The 21271-nt window shown below is 54.4% G+C and overlaps 2 protein-coding genes across 2 annotated transcripts in view; both read left to right on the top strand.

The window, feature by feature from the left end:
* The first annotated feature begins 92 nt into the window (after positions 1-92).
* LOC115613595 (heme-binding protein 1-like) lies at positions 93-4689 on the top strand. The gene is made up of 5 exons (XM_030499252.1): positions 93-249; positions 400-485; positions 3062-3203; positions 3311-3494; positions 3650-4689. Exons 1-5 carry the CDS (start codon positions 102-104, stop codon positions 3822-3824), a joined length of 735 nt encoding a protein of 244 aa, XP_030355112.1. The 5' UTR covers positions 93-101; the 3' UTR covers positions 3825-4689.
* Positions 4690-6274: 1585 nt separating this feature from the next.
* PTK7 (protein tyrosine kinase 7 (inactive)) overlaps positions 6275-21271 on the top strand; it is a 36685-nt gene continuing 21688 nt past the window's right edge. Inside the window, exon 1 of the mRNA XM_030499251.2 lies at positions 6275-6401. Within this exon, the coding sequence (XP_030355111.1) occupies positions 6371-6401 (31 nt within the window). The 5' untranslated portion in view covers positions 6275-6370. The remainder of the gene's footprint in view (positions 6402-21271) is intronic.

Raw genomic sequence — 21271 nt, 5'->3', positions numbered from 1 at the left:
CAGAACAGCGGCAGGGTGGGAGGGGCGGGGTGTGCTTGTGACGACAGCTGTAACACCGCCCGGGGGCGCGGCGCTGGCGGGCGCGGGGAGGGTGCGGGGTCATGGCGCGTATCACGCTGGAGGACCTGGAAGGGCTGGGCGAGGAGGCCGGGGACGGGGACAGCGACGGGGACGACGAGGAGGAGCGGGAGCGGCTGTTCGCGCACTGGGAGGCCGTAGCCAGCACGCACCGAGTGACCCTGCCCCGAGGTGAGCGCGGGCCCTGCCGCGGGTGACAGCGCCCGGCGAGGCAGCCTCGGGGCCGGCGGTACGCCCCGGGCCCGGCGCGGTGCGGCGCGGGGCTCTCCCCCCGCTCTCCAGCCCGGGCGAGCCGCGGCCCCTCTGTGCTTTGCCTTGCAGACATGGCGGGGCCGATCGCGCAGATGACCCGGCACGGCCAGGCTCGCGAGCCCGTGCCCTACGTTACCCTGCCGCGGCGGGAGGAGGTGAGGCCCGCTCCTGCCCGGCCCGCGAGGAGGCCGGTGCCGGTGCTGCCGCCAGCCCGGGCAGCAGAAGGAGCTGGAAGTGCCCAAGGCCAGGTTGGACGCAGGGGCTTGGAGCAACCTGCTCTAGTGGAAGGTGTCCCTGCCCATAGCAGGGGGTTGGAACTGGATGAGCTTTAAGGTCCCTTCCAACCCAAACCAGTCTGTGGTTCTATGAACTTTACAACCTTTATTTTAGAATTGGACTAGTCTTGCTGCTTTCTCTGGTCTCCTGGCTTCCAGCTGTCTCATTTACCAACTTATTCTCTGCCGGGGTGGACGCTTCCAAGACAGTGAATTTTCAGTTCGGAGTCTGCTCCCTGCCTTGCTCAAAACACCTTGTTGCATGGCTCCAAGTCTTGCTGGGTTTCTGTTTGTGCTAGCTATGTGGCTACTGGTTTAGCTGGAGGGTGCTCCTGTTGGGAGCTGTCACACCTGAGCACGTGGTGGTGGTGTCACAGCTGCCAAACCAAACACGGTAGCTTCTGCTTGAAGACCTCCTGTTCTTGCTGGCCAAGTTGCACGCCTCCCGTTATCCCTTGCACAAAAGGGTGCTTCTGAGCTTTGAGCAATAGCTGTGAAGAAGTGCTTGTCAGACTGGTTCCTGTGTCTCTGGAGGCTTCCTTGGGCTAGCTACCAAGAAGACATCTGTCAACTGTCCTGTATATGAGGAGAGCTTAACCAGTTTCTTCTGGGCTGAGGTCCAGCACTCCTGCCTGTAAAACACGCCTGAGCATGTGGGTTGTACAGCTCTGAACTGAAGCTCCACCATACTCCCTCTTCCTCTGTTCTTCTGGGTCTCGGGGGCTTAGTCTGAGCTCTTCTCTACCTATGCAAGTCCCAGGCAAGAGTGAGGCCCCAAGACTTTATGAGGCCTGAAGATCTTTCATTGCTGTTGGCATCCTCTCTGTGCCTGAGGAGGATTCTTGGAGTTTGACTGTGGGGCTGGGTGAGGAGATGGGAGACACTTCCAGGCGTTAGTGCTGAGGGGACTCTGGAGTTGGGGCCCTTAAGGACATGTTCCCCAGGCTCAGGCAGGTCGGTTTTATGTGGTTGCTGTTCCCGAGCTGTCACTGCAACAAGCCCTCATCCTCCTGGAGGCAAGTGAATGATGCCACCTTATGCCTTACTCTGTCAGTACTCAGCCAAATTCCCCAGTTCACATTGCAGGGACCCGTTGCCACTGGGTCTGTGTGAAGCATCTTTCTCTTGGTTAAGTCTCATCTTGTGGTGTGATGGTGTTTAATGTAAGGATCAGTCTGTGGAAGGACTGGGCTTCCTTGCTGGGCTGATGGGTTTATTCGCAGATGGTGTGGCAGGTGAGAGTCACAAAGAGTCTAGAGGGGCTGGTGGTTTCCTTGCTTTGGAAATGCTCTCGCTCTGCTTTGCTTGGTGTGACAATAGCAAGCATGGCTCCATCTATGGGGCGAAGACTGGCTTGTCTGCAGTAGTTTGGGGCACTCCTCTTGGCATCCCACTGATGCATGTGAGCAGCCCAGGTGTCTTCCTTTTGCCTCTGGTTTGGCTTTCTGAGCAGAGACCTGATTTGGGTGGAAGCACAGGGAGGCTGCACTCAGTGTTGAGAATGGTCACAACTTCCTGGCTCTGTCTCTCCTTGCACAGCTGTGGAGCACAGAGGTTTGGACAGGAGCCCTGAGCTCTGTGGAAGAAGATTGTCTCATGACCGCTTTAATCTCGCTGAAGAACAAGCTGAGAGCAGGAAGATGGGTGCTGGCTACACCTTCCCAGCCCCTCTTCATGTGGTACTGTGGTTATAATCATGCCATGAGCTGGGCTATGGCAGATCCAAGTGCAATTTCCCCACTCCTCCTGCCCCGCTTCTGTGTTGGATTTGTCCAGAAGACTGGGTGTCTGTGCTGGATGTAGAGATTCTGACCCACCCCACAAAGCTGTCCCCTCTGCACCAGCTGGGTTCATGCCTCTTCTTCCTCCTGTCGCTTCCTGGTATGGGAGGAGGATCTGAGACAAGTTTTGTTCCAACCTTCATAGTTCTTCTGGGTGCTAGAGCTCTTCTGCCAGACTTTCCCTGCCACTGGACAGGAGGCTTTATGCTTGTTATTGTCTGTCCACACCATGCTCCAGGAAAACGGTGCTGCACCTGAGGATAATGTCAGCCTTACTGGAGGCCTTTGAGTGCCTGGAATCAGGAACATCCTTGTGAGTAGGCAGGACAGTGACTGGAGAGGAGCAGAAAGTCCTGTGCCCCCTGCTGAAGATGTGCCTCGTTCCTTGTGCATGCCAGGGGCCTCCAAGCCTCCCTGCACCCTGTCCCCTCTCTGTGCTTTTCCTTTCACTGACTTTTGCCTCATGCTGTCGAGTGTCCTTGTCTGAGGTGTATGTGGTGCCAGTTCCCCTCACCTTCTCCAGCCTCCCCTGCCAATCACTGACTAGCAGGGCGCTCATTTTGGCAGGGTCCTGTCTCCTCACTTTCTGCCTGTCAGTGTTGGTTCTTGCTCCCACGTGCTGCAGTGTTGTCAGTGCACTTAACTCTGACTTGGCTTGTTTGTGGCCTGTTTCAGTGCGAGGAGGCAGCCTACGAGGAGCGGCGGTACCCAGCTGGGAAGTGGGCCTGTGTCACCAAGGGAGAGCCCTTGTATGAGCAGAGCATCTCCATGAGCTTCATGAAGCTCATGCGCTACATCTGCAAGGAGAACTCTGTAGGTGTGTGTAGGCAGTGGCTGGAGGGGGCTGGCAGGCTGCACAGAGGAGGGCTGCCGCTGTTGACACAGCTGTCTCACTGTGCCCACTGATTTCCTGCCTCCTTCCAGGCTGCTATCTGGGCATGACAGTCCCAGTGCTCAACGAAATCCACCTGACCAAGGAAGGGACCAAGCTGGAGCGTGAGGTTGTAACTGCCTATTATATCCCGGGAGAGTTCCAGCAAAACCCCCCTGTTCCCATGGACCCTGAAATCCACATCATCGAGAGGGCTCCACTCCGGGTTATAACCAGGTGACCCCACAACAGAGGTGCTTTCTCAGCTCAGCAGAGGTGTATGAACTCCCTATGTGGCTACTGTGGTTCCTTGGGCAGAGGGATGGGGAGCCCTGACGGAGGGAAGGGGGAATGTGCTGGCTCTGTTGCTTACATCGCTCCCTTTGCTGCAGGGTTTTCTATGGGATGACCACTGAGGAGACGATTCTGCGAGAGATCAGCCTTTTCTGGGAGCTCTTGGGCTCCACAGACACTGTGCTCCAGGAAAGCTACATCGTGGCCACTTATGAAAATCCCAGTGTCCCTCAGCGCCGCAACGAGATCTGGTTCATGTGCCGAGCAGAGTGAGTCCCATCTGTGACCGCAAACCATCCTGCAACCAGACCTGGTGTAGATGGCAGTTCTGACCCAAAGGAGGCGAATGCACATCCTGACCCACTGTTCACCCACAAAATGACAGACTGCAGGCTGGCTTTGCACTCTGCCCTGCAAGGGCCCAGCCAGGAGAAATCTTGCCTGGTCTGCACTTCTTCTGCCCCACAGGGGCCAGCTGAGGTTGGAGCTGGCACCGGGGAGAGCCTCTGCAGCAGGCTCCTGGTGGGAAGAGTGTGGTGAGGGCTCACGTGAGGCAGTAACCGTGTGGGCTTGTGCAATGTGCTAGCCTGACCTGGGCTTCTCTCAGCTCTGAGCTGTGCTTGCAGAGCTGTGCCAGGCACGCCAGTGGGGCTTGTGGTTGGCAAAGTCGCAAGCTGGTGGTGTCTAGAAGGCAAATGACTGTACGAGGTGTGGGCTCTGTCTGGGCTCTGGCCTGCTTCCTGTGAGAATGGCTGCCTGTCCTGGACAGAGCCACTGAAATGTTGCTCAGGGACTGTGGGGTTTAAAGGGGTAAAAGACTTGCCACAAGCGAGATGTGGATCCTGAATGTTTCCTGCTGTGGTGGCTCTCTGTGTGCTGTTGGGTGCCTCTCTGGCTGTCGCTCACCATCCTGCAGCCAGGACTGGGGCGCTGGCAGCCTTTGTCCATCAGTTGTGGGTGCTGTTTTGCGGACATGCTGCAAGCTGAGGGACGGGCCCTGACAGCAGCAGCGGCGGCACCACCGTGTGTTGTGTGTTGTGTTGTGCATTGATCAGCGAGTGCCACATCCACAAACACTGTTGTGCTCTCCTGGGGGAAGCTGGCAGTGCCAACAGTAAATAAACCCAGCTAAAACCACTGCAGTTGTAGATCACTGATGGTGCGGGCTGGGGGTGCCCAGATTGGCTTGGAAAGAGCTTTGCTCTCTCCCTCCTCAAGATGCTCCAGGCTGAAAAGCTGTGGCTAATTAGAAGCCAGCTAATTAGCTGTGGCTCTAATGTTTGCCCTGGTTATGGTCTTGTGTTCAGCCAGGCACAGCCGCTGTGTTGATGCATAGGCTGCTTTCAAGGCTGCTACAAACAACTGAGGCCACATTCCCCTGCAGGTAAGGTGGTTTTCTGTTGGATGGGGTCTGCTCTAGCCTCATTTTTCCTGTGTGCGAAAAGTTGGCTCCTTTGTACTGCACATGGGCACACTATCTTGGGGCTGAGAATTCAAATGTGTCTGCAGATCGTGCTGGTTGGCTGCAGGAATTAGTGTACTTCTTCACGAGGGTGCTTAACTGGCTTGGTGTGGAGGGACTTCTGGCTGCTCCTGACCAGTTCCCAAGGAGTTTCCTTCTGCTCTAGGTGTGCTCTGTGCCTTGCCTCCTGCTGCTGCTCAAACTCTGGCTCCAGCCCTTTGGTCCTAAAATGCAGCCAGAGTGGGAGAAGAGGGAGATGTCAAAGTAGTCTTTGTGCTCTGTGGTCTCATTGCCCAAGCAGTAGCTTCTGCCACTTCATTCTCTGCTCAGAATTCTTCCATCAGCTGCTTAGCCTGCTTGCCCCGAGCTCGCAGGTGGAAGTAAAACTTACTTTCTAGAGCTTGCTGAGCAGGCTACCACTTCCTTTGGGGCTGCTTGGTCCCCAACCACAACCAGAAAAGCTTTCGGTGACAGGAAGTGGTGGCTTCCCTATGAGAGGGGACTGGTCTGTGGCTACTGGCAAAGCCGCACGGCCATGCGCACTGCTGGGGCAGCTCTGTGGTCCCCCGGGCCTTGCTGGAGGTGGGAATGGGCTCCTGGCTGGCACTGCCACGCTATGCTTTGATCCTGTGCCAGGGGCTGTGCTGAGCAAAGGCTTCAGCATCCTTTGCAATGGGTCCAGCAGCACTCCTGGGGACGCTGCAGGGTGTGTGATGGTCAGTCTTCCACACAGCACCAAAAGCAGCCAGTGTTTTAGAGGCTCAACAAACCGGCTGGAAAGCTGCTGTTTGGAGCTGCGACTGCTGGAGCCGGTGGCCTCGGCCTGCCGCAGGCATTTGGCGGGGCAGGAGGGCCTCCAGCCTGCACCCCGGCTTTGGGCGGTGCGGAGGAGCAGCACGCAATGCAGTTGGGGCTGTGCATCCAGCCTTCTGCCCGCAGCAGGACGCAAAGCTCCTGCCTCCCATCTGCCCCTGGGCTTCCATAGGGGCTCTGGAGAGACGGGGGAGCTTCAACCACCGGTTTAAGGGGCAGCCTGGCTGTGAGGAGCCCCTCGGCGAGAGCTCTGTTGCCTGCTCGCTGCTCTGGATACCCCATTTGGGTCTGGCTGCGGGCCAGGAGCATCCGGTGCCCTCCGAGCCCAGGTCTCAGCCGGTCACTTCGGGGGCTCCCGGCGCGACCCTCACGCCCCGGGCTGCCGAGGCGAGGCGGGCACCGACCGAGGGGCCCGGCCTGGCTTCCGGTGCCCGCCCCACCCCCGGAAGCCCCTCCCGGCGGCGGCAGGCGGGGCGGCGGCGGCGGCGGCATGGCCAGGGGCCGGTGCGCGCACTGACCGGCGCGGCGGGGAGCTGCGCGGAGGATGGCGGGGGTGCGGGCGCTGCTGCTGCTGGGTGAGTGCGGGCCGGGCCGGGCGGCGCAGCCTCCCCCGACCTGAGGTTGCGGGTCCTAGTGCCCGCCCCTTCCTCACAACAACGGGCCCGCGGTGGGGCTCCGCGGCCGCCGCGATACCCCCGGTGGTCCGGTCTCCTTCTCCACCACCACCACCACCTCCCCCCCACCCCCGCCCCGCCGCGTTCCCGTGCTCCTGGCGGTGCTGGGGCACGGCGTCCCGGGAGGGTGATCCGTGATCCCGGCGGTGCGGGGCAGGCGCGGTGCGGGCCCCGCCACTGCGACCCCCGAGGGGAAGGGCGGCCCTGCCGAACCCCGCCGTGCTGGGAGCCTCTGGAGCGCCTCGCCCCGGGTCCTCCTTCCTTCCCCGGCGTGCGCCGGCTCGTCCTGCCCGCCCGGCGTGCTCGGAGGAGCTGGATGCAAATGCGCCAGACATCGGCTGTCTGGGAGACGGCGAACGGGCGCTGGCGGAGCCCCGGGGAGGAGGCTTCAGGAGCCCCCTCGCTGGGCTCGGCCCCGGGCAGTGGGGGCTGGCCCCAGGAGGGCCGGTTGTGCACAGCAGCGGGTGGGTTTTCCCCATGAGCAGGTCAAAGCTCCGAGATAAACCAGCGGGTCCCAGCCGCTGAGGGGTTTTGTCCCTTGCTGGGTGCATCCGGAGGAGCCACCACCCTCCTCCATGCAGGGTGCCACCCGGCCTCCCCGCTTGTCCCCAGCTTCTCGTTGCTGGCACGTTTGAGGTACCCAGTTGATCTTTCATGGCTGCTGCTTTTCATGGTATTCAGCTCCAGCCATACAGCCCAAACCCGCCTGCCCTTGCACTGCTCCGTGGTGTTTCTCCCTGCTGACCTCCATTTTCCCTGCCTGAGGAGCCTGGGCTTTGGCTGTGAGCTGGTTTCCAGCCTGGCTTTGAAGGCTCCCGCAGCAGCCCCATGCCACATCGCCTTGTTTCTCACCCTCTTGGTTAGAAACCCTGCAGACGGGGCCCTGCATGTTGCCAGTACCCACTTGTGGTCACTTCTGTGTCCCCATGCGCAACTGTGCAGTTTGCTTTGCAGTTTCTGTTACAAAATGAAGAGTAACCTTAGCCTAGCACCCAGGGAGGGCACTGCTTCTGAGGAAAGGTCCCCGGGGAGACCTTATTGTAGGCTTTCAGTACATAAAAGGGGCCTGTAAAAAAGATGGGGAGGGACTTCTTAGCAGGGCCTGTTGTGATAGTATGAGGGGTGATGGTTTTAAACTAAAAGAGGGGAGATTCAGGCTGGATGTGGAGAAGAAAGTTTTTACAGTGAGGGTGGTAAAACATTGGCACACGTTGCCAAGAGAGGTGGTGGATACACCATCCCTGGAGGCGTTCAAGGGCAGGCTGGATGTGGTTCTGGGCAACCTGATCTAGTTGAAGATGTCCCTGCTCATTGCAGGGGTTTGGACTAAGTGACCTTTGAAGGTCCCTTCCCAAACTATTCTATGATTCTATTAAAGGTATTTGTAATACTGCCGCTCTTAGTGCGTCTGGAGCCGTGGCTGAGCTGCTAGGCTGCAAGTAATGTCCAGTTTACAACTGATTAGCACGGAAAGCAGCACTTATTTAGATTAGCACTGTAACTGCTGATTGCCTTGGCAGCCTTCTGGGAAGGCTGTTTGTGGAGGGGGAGTGCATGCTTTGATTTAGCTCTCATTTGGAGCCCTGTGGACCTGCTACAGCCTTCTCCTACCTGCCAGCGTGCTGCCACCAGCAGTGGGGATGTGCCAGCCTGCCTGTGAGGGCCATACGCTGCCTGTCCTGCCTGCGTGCTCCCTTCTGCAGCTCCCGGAGTGTCTGTGCTGCCCCATGCGCATTCTCCCCCATTCATTTCTCTTGCTCAGCAGGAGTACATCCTATAGCACCAGGAGGAATGTGCTGCCATCCAGCTCGTGGACACTGTGAAACGTCTTGGATGCCAGCAACGTGGCCCAAATGTGCAGTTTGGTGTCAAGGTTTTATGGGCTAGCAGTAGGTTTTGTGAGTTTCAGGGCAGCGTCTCCCTTTGCCTGTGGTTGCTGTTTAGAGCAAGGGCTGGGGAAAGGCCTGTGAAGTGTGGGGTGTCCGTGGTTCTCTGTGATCCTCCTTTGCCACGTATGTGCTCCAGGAGTGCACAGTTCCTGGACTGCTGGTCCCTGTTCCTCCATTTCCTTTGCTCAGTGAAGCTGTGATCTTTCTGCAATGACACTGCAGTGTGCCAGATGTGTGCTGGCTTCTGCTGGAACATGTGGTTGAAACACTAGCGGAGGAAATATTTGCTGAGTCAACTTTTCTTTAAAGCTAAAAAAAAAAAAGCCCCAAAAGGTCTGTTTTGTTCTGGAAGTTCCTCCGTGTCCTGTGTGGAGCTGTGTGTTTCTGCATGGCAGTGCTTTTCTTGTGCTCTCTAGCAAGCCTGTTCCTAAAGAAGAAAATCTCTGAAAACAGGAATGATCAGATAGGATCTGAGGATTTCTCTTGGGGTTAAAGGGTCTGAAATAAATTTCCAATGGTACAACGTGGGTGACTTTCGTTCTTTGAGCTGAAGCTGCCATCTGTTTTCAGTGGCTCTAAGTCCTCTGTAGCCAGACCAAGTACTGTGATAGCTGATCTGAGTAAGCATCCCTCAGCAGCAGCAAAGCTGTGCTGCTCAGCACGTTTCTGGACTGTTTGGGGGCAAAGTGGTGACAAGCCAATACCATCCTTTTCTTACAAAGCATGTGATCTCCCTTGGACTTGGCTGTGCTCAGGCAGTACTCCAGGCAGGCTGTAACCCCAACGTGGCATGAGCTTCAAAGGCATGGTGACTCCATAGTCAGGGCATTAGGCACTTTTTTGTCTGCACAGTGGGTCCTGGACCACTGAGAGCTGGCACCCACCAGAGGGTTGTCACGTTCTGCGTCCTTTGAAGATGTCCTCTGATCTCCTAATTGATCTAGAGTGAGTCCATTTTCTAAAGACAGATGGGCAGATGTTTAAACTGCGGCAAGCACCGTATTTAGTAGCATGCCGGGTGATGAATGCTCTTGCTGATGGGAGTGTGTTTCCTCCCCATCTGCTCAAGTTTTACTCAGGAGAGCTGGGTGGATGGTGCCACATGTTACGTATTGCTCAGATGGACAGATCTCACCCTGTCTGACCAAAGGCTGGTCCGTGTTGCACACAAGCAGATAGGCATACGTGTCCTAGGGTGCAGGCTGCGCTTTCTCCAAAGGCCATGGAACCCAAGGAGAACAGAGGGAAGAAGGTGGGAAAAGAGTGGGAAGAGCCTGGCTTTGGGGCAGTGGGCAAGAGTGCAAGGGCCAGTTGGGCCATAAGCAGTAGGGCACTTGAAAAAGCTGTGACGGCCTGGTTACAGGTATTTACTAAGGGAACTTTACACCAATATTTTTCTTCCCTTCATTGCCATTCATCTGCTATTTGAGCTGCAAAGATCAAAGCTGTCTTCCAGCAAGCACACATGGACTTAAGTAAATAGCTGGACCCACACCTCTCTCCCAGTGAATAAACACTCTTTCCTCTCTGAACATTTCCAAGCGTACCTCTCAGGCCTGGAATGCAAAATATTTCATGTTAGCGGTGGGTGTTTCCACAGCTTTCGATATTTGGGAACTTGGAACAAATGCTTATTTAGCAGCGGACAGACCCGGGTACAAACGTGCTCTTTGTGAAGGCAGTTGCTGCTGCAGGGTTTGCAGGGAAATTCCCCTGAGATTGGAGGACATGCAATTGTTTGTCCAGACCCCAAGGAAACAGGTCCCCTTCTCCTGACGTGAGTCCCATGGGCTGGGACAGGGAGCTCTTTGGAAGCCTGGAGGGCAGCGATGCTGACAAGGAGCTTGGCGGATGCACGGGAACATTCTCCTTTATAAGGATTTAAGTTGCACGGACTGTTGACATTGGGTTTGGGAGGGGGAGGTGTACAAAAGCTGTGAACTAGCAGAATGGGTTTTGCTGTGTGAGTGAGAGAGGCAGCTGTACCAATTCATCTGCACCTTTGGTATGGCAGTACCTCCTGGAGAAGGCGGGTCATGCCCAAGGTGGGAGAAGGGCAAGTGTAGTGTCTTTTAGCTTTATAAGAAATCAACTACATCTTGGGGGAGAGGAGGAAGAGAGATGAAGAGATGATTTGATAATTGGTAACGTGTTGGTTCTTGGGCATCCGTGTGCATTTCAGCGTGGCAGAGGTGCGACGCTGCGTGGTCTGTTTCCATGTCCTGCTCCTTGCCTGGATGATGTTGGGAGTTGGCATCTCAGAGCTGCTTGTAAATGCCTCTAGTCTGTTAGAAAAGCAGATGTTATGTTGCACAGTGGGGTTAAAGGGCTGTGCTGTGAACACAGCATACCTTCTGTGCCAGCTTGCCTGGAAGAAGCAATCGCACTGCTAGGCATGGAAAGATTTGTTCTCTGAGAGAGACCTGACAGGGAGCAGGTAGGCATGATGCAGGTTTTGGGGCTTTTCATGTGGCTGCCTGCTGGAGCAGGGGCTGTTGCTTGGGCTTTGTTGTGGTTGGGAGGCTTTGCATGTGGTTCACACCATGTTTCTGATGTCTTCGTGAGCTTTCAGCAGTCCAGGTACGTTGTGCATCTCTTGCCTTTTAGGGAGGTTGTTCAGAGGGACTACAGGTAAGGTGGGGGACCCCGGGGTCCTTTAGAAACTGTTTACTCACTTCCTAATGCCAAAGCTATTGAACCACAGCATAAGAAAGCAAGCATGTGCTGCTTTGGTTCTGGAGGATGTGGCCTGGGCAGGGTTCTGCACTTCCACCTTCCATCCTACCCAACCCTGTCAGGATCTGCTGTGCTGGTTGTGTTGATGACCTGTCAGCTCTCCGTTTGTGTCTCTCTCATCCGTAGCTGGGGGATCTGGTCCAGGGGCTGCTTTCCTGCATTGCTTTTGGGTGCTATGTGGGGGAGCAGTGTCCCATCACCTCTCAAGTCACACAGTACCAGCAAATCCACCTCTCGTTGCTGCTTGGTTTAGACTGGACAGCTGGTGTCCCTAAACAAAAACGCCCCAAACTGACGTATCATCTACTTTTCACTCTTCCTGTACATTCTGAACGCACCACTATGCAGGCACTAGGAAGAGAGTCTTGCAAGACATGTCTTAATACAGATGTAAGTTGGTTTGGGAAGTAGACAGGCATGCAACTGAAGCTTTGCAGGAGGCTCATGAGTATCTGCGGTCTCAAGGGGTGGAGCACTGGGAGAACAGTTGTCTGGGGTTTCTTTTGGATGTTCTCCTCCATGGGAGATGGGCACAGGCTACTTGTAGTCATGTTTGAGGTTCAGGAACAGGTTGCCCAGAGAAGCTGTGGCTGCCCCATCCCTGGCAGTGTTCAAGGCCAGGTTGGACACAGGGGCTTGGAGCAACCTGCTCTAGTGGAAGGTGTCCCTGCCCGTGGCAGCAGGTTGGAACTGGATGAGCTTTAAGGTTCCTTCTGACCAAACCAGTCTGTGATTCCATGGGCTCTTGAAGTTGCAGGCTCATTCAGTGCCTTAAGCAGCTGCAGCTCTCTGGGTCAGGGAAGGTGTGTCTGTGAGTCTGGTGCTGCTTGAATTCAACTTGAATGAATTCAACTTGAATGAAGTCCTGTCCAGAGCTTTGTCCAATGTTTCCTCTTGGTTCTGCCTGCTTTGGCACGCTGCAGCACGGTGAGGATGAACCCATGCCATCCCATCAAGGCAGGGACTCCATTTCAGGTCATTCCTTTGTTCTGGGGAAATACTTGGCAGCAAGCAGTGTTTTCCTGTGTTTACGTGTGTCTCCTTTTAATCTGTGCAGCCCCTGCCGAGTAGCTGTGGAAGATCTTCAAGCCAAACACAAGTCGTCTTTGTTTCAAAGCATCAATTTGTGTTGGCAGCCAGGTTTGCAGCGCATGTGCTTTTCATTGACTGCTGCTCCAGCTCCGCTCCCCGCTCTTGCCAGCTTTTTTTTTCTTTTTCTTGTTTTTCCTTTTTCCCCCCCCCCCTTTTTTTTTTAATTTAATACAAAAATGTTTTTTCTGAGCTTAAAAGGCTGAGCCGTACAGTACTTCTAGTCTTAATTTAAGCCTTGCTTTTTTGGGGCAGCGGTCTCTGTCTGTGCGCAGAGCAGGCTGCTTTTTTCTCCTCTGAGAGGTAACTAATACGTGCTGTCTGATCAGTACAGAGAGAGGCAAGGGGACTTCGGAGTGGTTTGCAAGCTTCTGAAGGCCTGCTCTGTGTGCCTGGCATGAGGACTCTTAGTGTGTTGGCTCGAGCCTGCTTGTCTTAGATAAGCACTTTGGGAAAGGTTGATGGGTGGGTGCTTTAGTTGATACTCTTTGCGGACTGTTACTGCCAGGGGCAGCACCAATCACCTTTGATTTGGTGAGCTTCCAAAAATCTATCCATCCCCTGTTCTGGTTTTGATCCTTGGAAGTTGTGAGCGAGGAGTTCTCTTCTTGAAAATGCATTTTAATCTTTAAATAGCAGTTGACATCCAGGCAAGGCCCAGGTCACTGCTTATAACACTCCTGTTGAGAGTGGACAGATGGATGCTGAGGTGTCCAGGTGCCCCAGGGAGCAGAAATGAAAACCAGCCAGATCCAACCATAGGAGAATCCAGACTGGGGCTTGCTAGGGTGGAACATGGCAGGGATGAGTGCTCGTGAGCTCCCCTTGCACAGTGGGTGCACACAAATTGTGTGTCTGGGGAGGAGGCATGGCTGATTTTATCTGGTGATTCCTTGTGTGAGATGGAGCTTGCCTGTGGGATACCGATGGCATGTTTTCTCCCTGTCAAATTAAGCTCTGGTTTGAATGGCGCAGGCAGGAAGTTTGGCTGTTGTGGGACTAGGGTGTGCACGAGGCCGCTGAATGTGTGTGAGTTGAATCTATCACTGTCAGATGGTCTGGACCTCTGTGAGGTTGGGATGGCTTGTATCATCGGTGCTCGTATTTTGCAGGATGATGAATGAGGAAAACCGATGTGGACAGACTCCTGTTTGGAATGTGGGGTGGCACATTTGATGCTGCAGGCTGGGAGAAAGTGATGACACATGTGGGGTTGCTTTGGGCACTGGGAGCTGGTGCAGGAAGGGTTAGTAAGTGAGTATTACAAGTCTACTTGTATTTCAGCCCCTGTTTGACATCCGTTCAGTTCCTAGGTGATCCCTGTCCTGACACCTGGGTGTCCATGCATGCTCTGCACTCAGACCTTGGTGCTAACGACAGGTATTTGTGTTCAGGGTAGGTCTGAGGTGACAGGCTTTATAACTTTTCCTCTCCTGCAGTGCTCTTATGAGATGAGGTTTGTCCCAGCATCAGGGGTTTACACTGGGTGCAGCTCGGGTCACCCTGAGAAGTAGCCAAGACAGCACCCTATCGCTGTTGGTACGGGCACGCAAGCGAAGTGGCTCCATCCTCTGTCCCTAGAGACATGGCATGGGGAGGCCAAGCCCCATTCTGGCTGCAGAGGGGCTTCTGGGCAGCTCTGTGCAGGGTTGTCCTTGCTGTTGAATGTGATGCTGGCTCAAGATAGCCACAGTATTGCTTAAGACTAACTATAAATGCTCTCTGCATTACAGTTGCTCATTGGCCTTTTTAGGAGCACAAAGGAGGCCTTTGATTCCAAAACGTACAGTGACTCTCCGAATGGTTAAAGGCAGGACAAGCCGTGGCTTGTGAGTTCCTTTATTACTCTCCACACAGCCCGCTTTGGTGTGTCCTGGCTCTCCTGGGGAGGCCCATCACTTGTATGGCATGGAGCTGCTCCATGGTGCACTCCTGGCAGTGCCTATGTCAGTGAGAAGCTTTCATGGGAGGAAGGGTTATGGTTTTTGTCTTCTCCAACTAAGACAAGATCAGAGAAGATAAAACCAGGCAGTCTTGTAGGGCGCCACACAGGGCAGTGCATCCAGCTTTACCTAACCATCCATCGGAGTGTGGATGGCTTTATGCTGCTGAGGCTGAGTGGTTCAGTTGCCTCTGTAGCTGCCCTGGAGACGGGCCAAGACTGAAAGTCTCCAGCAGCTGAAGGATTGTGCAAATTGTCTCAGATATCTCAGCACAGCTTCTTACTCTCCAGGACCTGATTGTTGGGTGTCTGTTGCCATTGTTTGAGTGCTGCTTTGGCACTTGGTTTTTTAGGATGTCCTGATGCTCTTCCCACTGTTGGATTAATGACTGCCATAAGAATTCTTTGTTCTCCAGATACCAGGAGTTGGCTGTCCTGCTGCTATGGAGAAAAGCACTTGTTTTTCAAGATTTGGTTAGTGTGGATTTCTCTCTCTCCAAGTCTCTCATATCTAAGCTTTTCTTTAATGCTCTCTGGGATTTGCACTAGATCTATCTGTAGGAAGCATTCTGCCTAGTTATCGATTTGTAAAAGCATTCCAGAAAGTGCCCTGCTTGCGTATTCTTCCCGCTCAGTGACTCTTCTCCATTTTTAGCCAAGAGGTAATGCAGCTATGTCTCATAGAGAAGCTACCTTTTAATTAATATTGCATGAGCAGAGGAAATATTAGCTTTTCTGTCTACTCTCCTATTTTTGTGGCTTTTAATATAGATTCATAAATGGCTCAAATGAAAATAAACAAGGAACTGTTCCTTGCTGTGCCCTTTTAGAGGTGATACTGCGGATCCAATCCCCCCAGCGATTGTCTCCTTCAGGAAGCAGGTCCTGGCCTGTAGCTGGGCAGCATTGCTAGGGATTGGGAAATGGGACTGGTTTTCAGTTTTCCAGCAATGAAAAAAGAAGGAGCTGGATGAAATCTGCAGACCTGTAAGTCACAGTGTCAGACAGATACGGGAAGTTGTGGATGATGCTTTGTAGCCAGGACGAGGGCAGTGCCACATAGACTGAAAATGGATGTGCAGTGCACAGCAGGCAGTATGAAATAGTGTCCCAGAAATGCTCATGAGGGGTGACACAGAAATGATACGAACCCAGAGGGAAGCCCTGGGCAACCAGTCACTCCTCTGCAAACTTCAGATCCAGGCAGAAGTCAAAACCCGACAGTGTAGAGCCCATATGAATGGGAGAGGCACCAATGCAGTGAGTGGGGTGAGGCCTGTTTTGGGTGTCTCCTCAATGCCTTTTGGCAGCTCCACTTGTCTCTGGCACTGCTGGATGCACAGGGCAATTTTTAGCTTGCAGCAGCAAGGTGGCTGCCGGGAAAAGCTGGTGTCTGTTGTTGGGAGCGCCATTCCTGGGAGCTGCTTCCCTTCCAATGGGAGGGGAGCAAACAGGTCGAACCTGCAAGTAAACCAAGTTGCAAAGCAGGATGCTCCAGAGACTCACTCACCTCGAGCTGGACCCACGGAGCAGCCTTGCTCCATGGGGAGTGCAGCTGCAGGATTGATGCAGTGCTGTATGTGGCATGCTCAGCCTCTGTGCCAGCACCTTGCTCATGGGAAGGCAGAGTGGCTGGATGCATGTGGAGGCAGCTGTAGGCAGGGGTGCACAACTCAATCCCTGCTGCAGTTCCTGTGGCATTGGTGTAATTTTCAAGACTATGGTACTGGACAGACTATTCCTCCCGTGAGCTGTAAGCTGTCTGGAGAGCTTGGCCAGCTGGATCTTCCTTGCTTTGTGGCAAATCCATCCGAGTCTCGACAGGCAGATAACTAAGGGAGTCTCATCTGTAAATACACCGCCATGACCTGGAGAGAGGTTTAAAATATTTATCCCAGAGCAGGGCTTGGGAGATAAATAAGCTCCCCGCTGTCTGCTTCCCTGCAGGCAAGGCTCAGGGGTGCAGCTGCCCCTTTGTCCCGAGCTCACGGAGTCTTCAGGGCTGGGAGGTTGCTTATGGGTGGGCTTGAAGTCCCTGTAGGTTGTGGAAAGATACAGCTGTTAGCAAAATGGAGAGGGGCAGCACCAAGGGTACTTGCGCTGGTATGAGTTCTTGTCTACACCCCTTCCCCGCATTGCTCCCCCTGCTCTGTTGCTCTCAGGGTGTTTGTGGGTCTTGCTGGTGAGCTGTTGGGTCTATTGGGTAAGGTTCTAACCTTCCCACTTGGAACTCAGAAACCAAGGTCTGCAAGATATACTGACCAAGCACATCCAAAGGCCAGTGCTGGTTTGGGTGGTAATGGGGAGGTTTTCCTCCTTCAGGTGGGTTCACGTGATACTCAGCCAAAGCAGAGCAGCAGCTCTGTTGGAGAGGGACTTTTCACAAGGGTATATTGTGATAGGACAAGGGAGGATTAAACTGAAAGAGAGTAGATTTATACTAGATCTTAGGAAGAAGTTCTTCCCTGTGAGGGTGCTGAGGCGCTGGCACAGGGTGCCCAGAGAAGCTGTGGCTGCCCCATCCCTGGCAGTGTTCAAGGCCAGGTTGGACACAGGGGCTTGGAGCAACCTGCTCTAGTGGAAAGTGTCCCTGCCCGTGGCAGGGGTTGGAGCTGGATGAGCTTAAAAGTCCCTTCCAACCCAAACCAGTCTGGGATTCTATGAAGTCTGCTTCGCTCTCTACCAAACAGTGCTGTAAGAGCAAGAGGCTTGCAGGTAGCAGTGTGCCGTGCCCTTGGCTCAGGTGCTGACCCGACTGCCTCGCTGCATGCCACCTTCACTGTGTGTTGGAGTGACTGGCTCTGCGTGGAGCCTTGTGTGTGCTGCTTGTCTTCGCACTGCTTCCCTTGTCCTGGCCTCCTCCCCCCCGCCCCCCACCCTCCTCTTTTGTCTCTGCAGCCTGAGTTTCCATTCTCTGGGCTGGCTGAGGCTCCTGTTTGCTGAAGGGAAGAACCATGCAGCTTTATGGAGCTTGTTCTGGTTTTTCCCATCATCTCTTGGAACAGCATTTCAGCTGGAACAGGAAAAACATGAAGCCCTGGCCAGAGGCTCCCTCTGCACACACTGTTGTGGAGGAATCCCTCTTGGCTGAGCTTGGGATGGCAGGAGCAATGTGAGCCTCCAGCCCTCAGTTCGAGTGAAGGGATGTGAGGACGCAGTGGCAAGCACAAGTGTGATACCTAGAGGTGCTGATCCCGGGTACTATGGGGTGAGTTCTCAACCACATGGGCCTTATGGGAGAAGCAGTGCAGCCTCATTGCCTGCGGGGTCTTGCCTTCAGCCCTGGGGCAAGGAGCACTGAGCCAGCTCTGTCACAGCTCCTCCTGCCTGCTGGCAGGACCTACCTGGCTGTTCAACACTGTCTGGGCCCTTGACTGCCAGTGCGGTTTTGCTTGGTAAAGACCTTTGACTGCCCCTTCCTTGAATTGTGGGGGAAACATTACAATAGAATCACAGACTGGTTTGGGTTGGAAGGGACCTTAAAGATCATCTAGTTCCAACCCCCTGCCACAGGCAGGGACGCCAAAGGCCACTGCGCAGGGAGCACATGGCTCATCCTGGCTTCACTTGGCGTCTGTTTGCTGTGTTTCCTTTTGTGGGAGAGAAGTGCAATACCTTTGCTGTGCTGGCCAGGGCGCTTGGCCTTCCCATCAGCTGTGTCTCCAGCCTGCCGCGCGCTGCCAGTAGCACATGTCAGCTATAAATCAGTGTTTCTGGGGAAGCCAGGGGATCGCTCAAGGGCTCTTAGCAAGCCTGGGAGAGTTGGTTGGCAGGACTGGTGGGTGCAGCAAGCCTGGTGCCGGTGCTGAGTCACTATTGAAGCATTTGTGTTTCTCACTGGGGCTTGGCAACGGAGCTGGCGATGTCTGCTCAGCTGGCAACATCTGCTTGGGAGCCTTTGGTTGACGCACCATTGAAGATGGTTTAATTGAGCCAGCAGGATTCCCAGCTCCTGTGCTGGGCCTGTGGCCTTCCTGTCTCATTTGTTCCTCTGTCTCTGTTTATCTGCCACAAAGGTACTGTCCTGGCCTTCGCGGGGGTCCTGTGCCCACCACTGCCTGTGCCACTTTGCAAGCAGGTATGGCCCTGCCTGCCTGACCAAAGCCAGTTTTCTTCCCCACAAGCCAGAGGCTGCCAACACGTGCCTGTGCCCCAAGTGTTTGAGCATGACAAGCTCTGGTCTGGCTGGTAACTCTTCCCTATTCTCCTCCAGCACTGCACTCATGGCTTTGGCTGGTTCTTTGGGGTGGGTGCTCAGGAGGTATTGGGAGAGGTGGTAAAGGTGCAGCTAGCAGTTCAGCCCAGACACAATCTCCGTACCCTAAAGACCACTAGCAAATCACTCAGCCTTGGAGACAAACTGCGCGGTATGGTGGCTCTCCCGCCAGCCCAGGTAAGCCTTCAGTGGGGTATTGGTTGGCATTCCCTCTGCTTGGGAATGAGGAAGAACCTCCTGTAACATTCCCATTGCTCCGTGGCTGCAGGGCAGCACCCTTGTTGCTGTTCTTACTCATTGCCAGAGCAGCAGCTTGGGTAGTGGGAAATGCCCAGACCTCACTCCTCACCACTGCCCTGTCCCTGACTGCAGGGTTATCGTGTCATGTTGCTTTGGGGTAGCTCTTCTCTTAACCTGCTGCCTGGCTTTGAGCACACAGGAAATCAGGGTCACTGCTTGCTGCTGGTGCAAGGATGAAGGCACACAGCTGTGGAGGATAGAGGTTGCAGAGCTCCAAAGGCAGAGTTATGAAACTGAGCTTGGGATGGTGTTGGAGGAAGCAAGCCTGGGGGGAGAGGGCTGGGATTCACAGGGTCTGTGCTGGGGAAGCAGGATGGGCAGCATGAGGATCAGAGGTGTGGAAGCCCCAGCTTGCTGGATAAGGTCAGTGCCAGGGTAGCCTGGCTGTCCCGGCATGTGCCAGCAGCGCCGGGGGTCTGCAGGCAAGTACCTGGGCTCACTGTCCTTGTGGTGAGCTGCCTTCTCAGTTACACTGGTCTTTTCTGCTGCAGCACATATGTGAGCAGCTCCTGCCTGCTTTGGGACCAGGGCTGCGTGCAGCGCAGGCACCTCCCCGCTGTGAGCTCTTCCCATGGCCGGCTGTACCCTGGCGCGTTACTGCGAGTGCTGCCTGTGTGTTTGCTCCAGCAGTGGATTTACAGTGTTCAAACCCCAGTGGTTTTGTTCTGGTTTCTTGTGATAACTGCTCAGAAATTGGGCTTAGCCATTCCCAAGTACAGGATCCTGGGCCTGAAAGAGGAGGGAGAGTTGCTAACCACAGGGGAGAAGATCCCTTACAGCTTCCAGCCTCTCTGAGCAGTTTGGGGGGGACTAATGGGAATTGTGCTTTTTGCACAACTTTATTTTTTTTTATTTCTGAAGCTTGGTTTGAAGGGCAGAGTTGGCTTCTCGGTGTTTGCTTGGAGCCTGTGTTTCAAAGCACCCCTCCATGCAGAGGGCAGTGAAAGGAGGTGCTGTGGGCCACGAGGGGCGAGCTCAGGCTGTGGTCCCATTGCAGAGCAGTTGTCACCTACTGGTAGGCCAGCAGCCAAGATGTTTCCAAACAAGGGCTTGCATCTGCCCTATGACAGGGGTCCATGAGAGTGGCCAGGGTCTGGGCAGATGTAATCTTGCATTGGCACACAGGGATGGAGGTGAGGAAAGAGTGGACCAGCTCTGCAGTTTCTGTTTGGGACCCAAGAGAAACAGCCGAGTACTGTGAGATGAGCAAATGCCCCCAGCTGTTAGAGAATGGGGATGCCTGTGTGCCTGCTTTCATCCTGGGTTGCTTCTTCTCTGGATCAGTAAATCCCACCTGAAAGGTTGCTTTGCAATTGAAACGCTGCTCATGGATGCAAATGGCTGTGCTACCAGCTGGTGCGATGTGGCTCTCCATGAAGCACGTGGAGAAGAACTAGATGCATGGCCTTTGTGGTGGCATACAGGCATTGCATCTCCAGTAAGTCCACAGCAAACCACCATGAAACAGAGGGTCAGTGTCCATCCAAGCAGACCCATGTTCTCAGAGTTGGGTTGTTTGCTCTGGGCGTGTGGTACAACTGTAGGGGTAAGTAGATGGTGTTCCCCCAAATTCCTCATCGTCTTGATCCACCCCAGTATGACCATGCTGTGTTTACCCCAGCATGCAGCTCTGAGGTTCTCGTGCAGTTCCTCCCAGGTGATGAAGCTAAAGCCACTCAAGGTGAGCTTTTCTTGGGAATGCTGGTTTGAACCCATCCAGTTGTGCTGGGGACTCAAATAGGAGTTTTTCCTGGGTGCAGAGTGAGGTTTTGTTTTTACTTTAACTGGAATGGGAAATGACGTAGTCTTAAGAGGCTTTTATGATGAGTGCCCAAAGGCTTTCCAGATGTTGGGCTTGATCAGACAGAGCCTGTCATGTTCAGAGCTCGTTGCCTGCATCAAACCATTTCCATCTGGCCTGGTGGGAGCATGTGGTTTATTGCAACTCTACCCGTCTGAGAGGCTTTCTCAACTGGAACCTCTTGCACAGAGGAACATTCTGGCTGAAAAACATTTGGAGATGCAAATCTCTCTGGGTGTTTGGCTTGGCTGCTGTTTCCACAGTATCTGCTGAGCAGTGGAATAGGTTGTGTGTGGAGCAAGCGTGCTCTGAGCAGCTGCTTTATGTGGCTGTAGGGGCTGACCCGTGAGGCAGAAGGGTTGCTTGTGTTATTAAGCATTCATGATTTCTTTCTTGCCTGTTTCTATAGCTTCAGCTGGTGCAGATGAGCACGCTGGCTCTGTGTGTGTAACCAGGAGAGGAGGAAAAGCTGACCCATGTGTTGTTCCCAGTCCTAGCATGCCAGAAATCTTGGTTTTATGGGAGCGTGTTCATAATGAACTGTGCCAGGAAACACATGGCTTGCTCAAGCCATGAATGGGAGGTTCTGTATGGGGCCCTGTGCTCACTGAGAGCCTTGCGAGGAGAAAGAGCAGATGCTGGCATGCATTACTTGCTCTATGACAGCCTGCATCCTCTGAGCTGCAGCGGATGGGGAGCAGGAGGTGGGATCAAGGTACTGTTTCGCTGGTCCAGTGACGGCAGGGAAGGCAGGAGTGGTTTTACTGCCTGCTGCTCTTTGTGGCTCCCCTGGCCTGG

The sequence above is a fragment of the Strigops habroptila genome, chromosome 10, assembly GCF_004027225.2.
Source record: "Strigops habroptila isolate Jane chromosome 10, bStrHab1.2.pri, whole genome shotgun sequence".
Lineage (NCBI taxonomy): Eukaryota > Metazoa > Chordata > Aves > Psittaciformes > Psittacidae > Strigops > Strigops habroptila.
The sequence above is the reverse complement of the archived record's forward strand: the minus strand, read 5'-3'. Positions and strand labels throughout refer to the sequence as shown.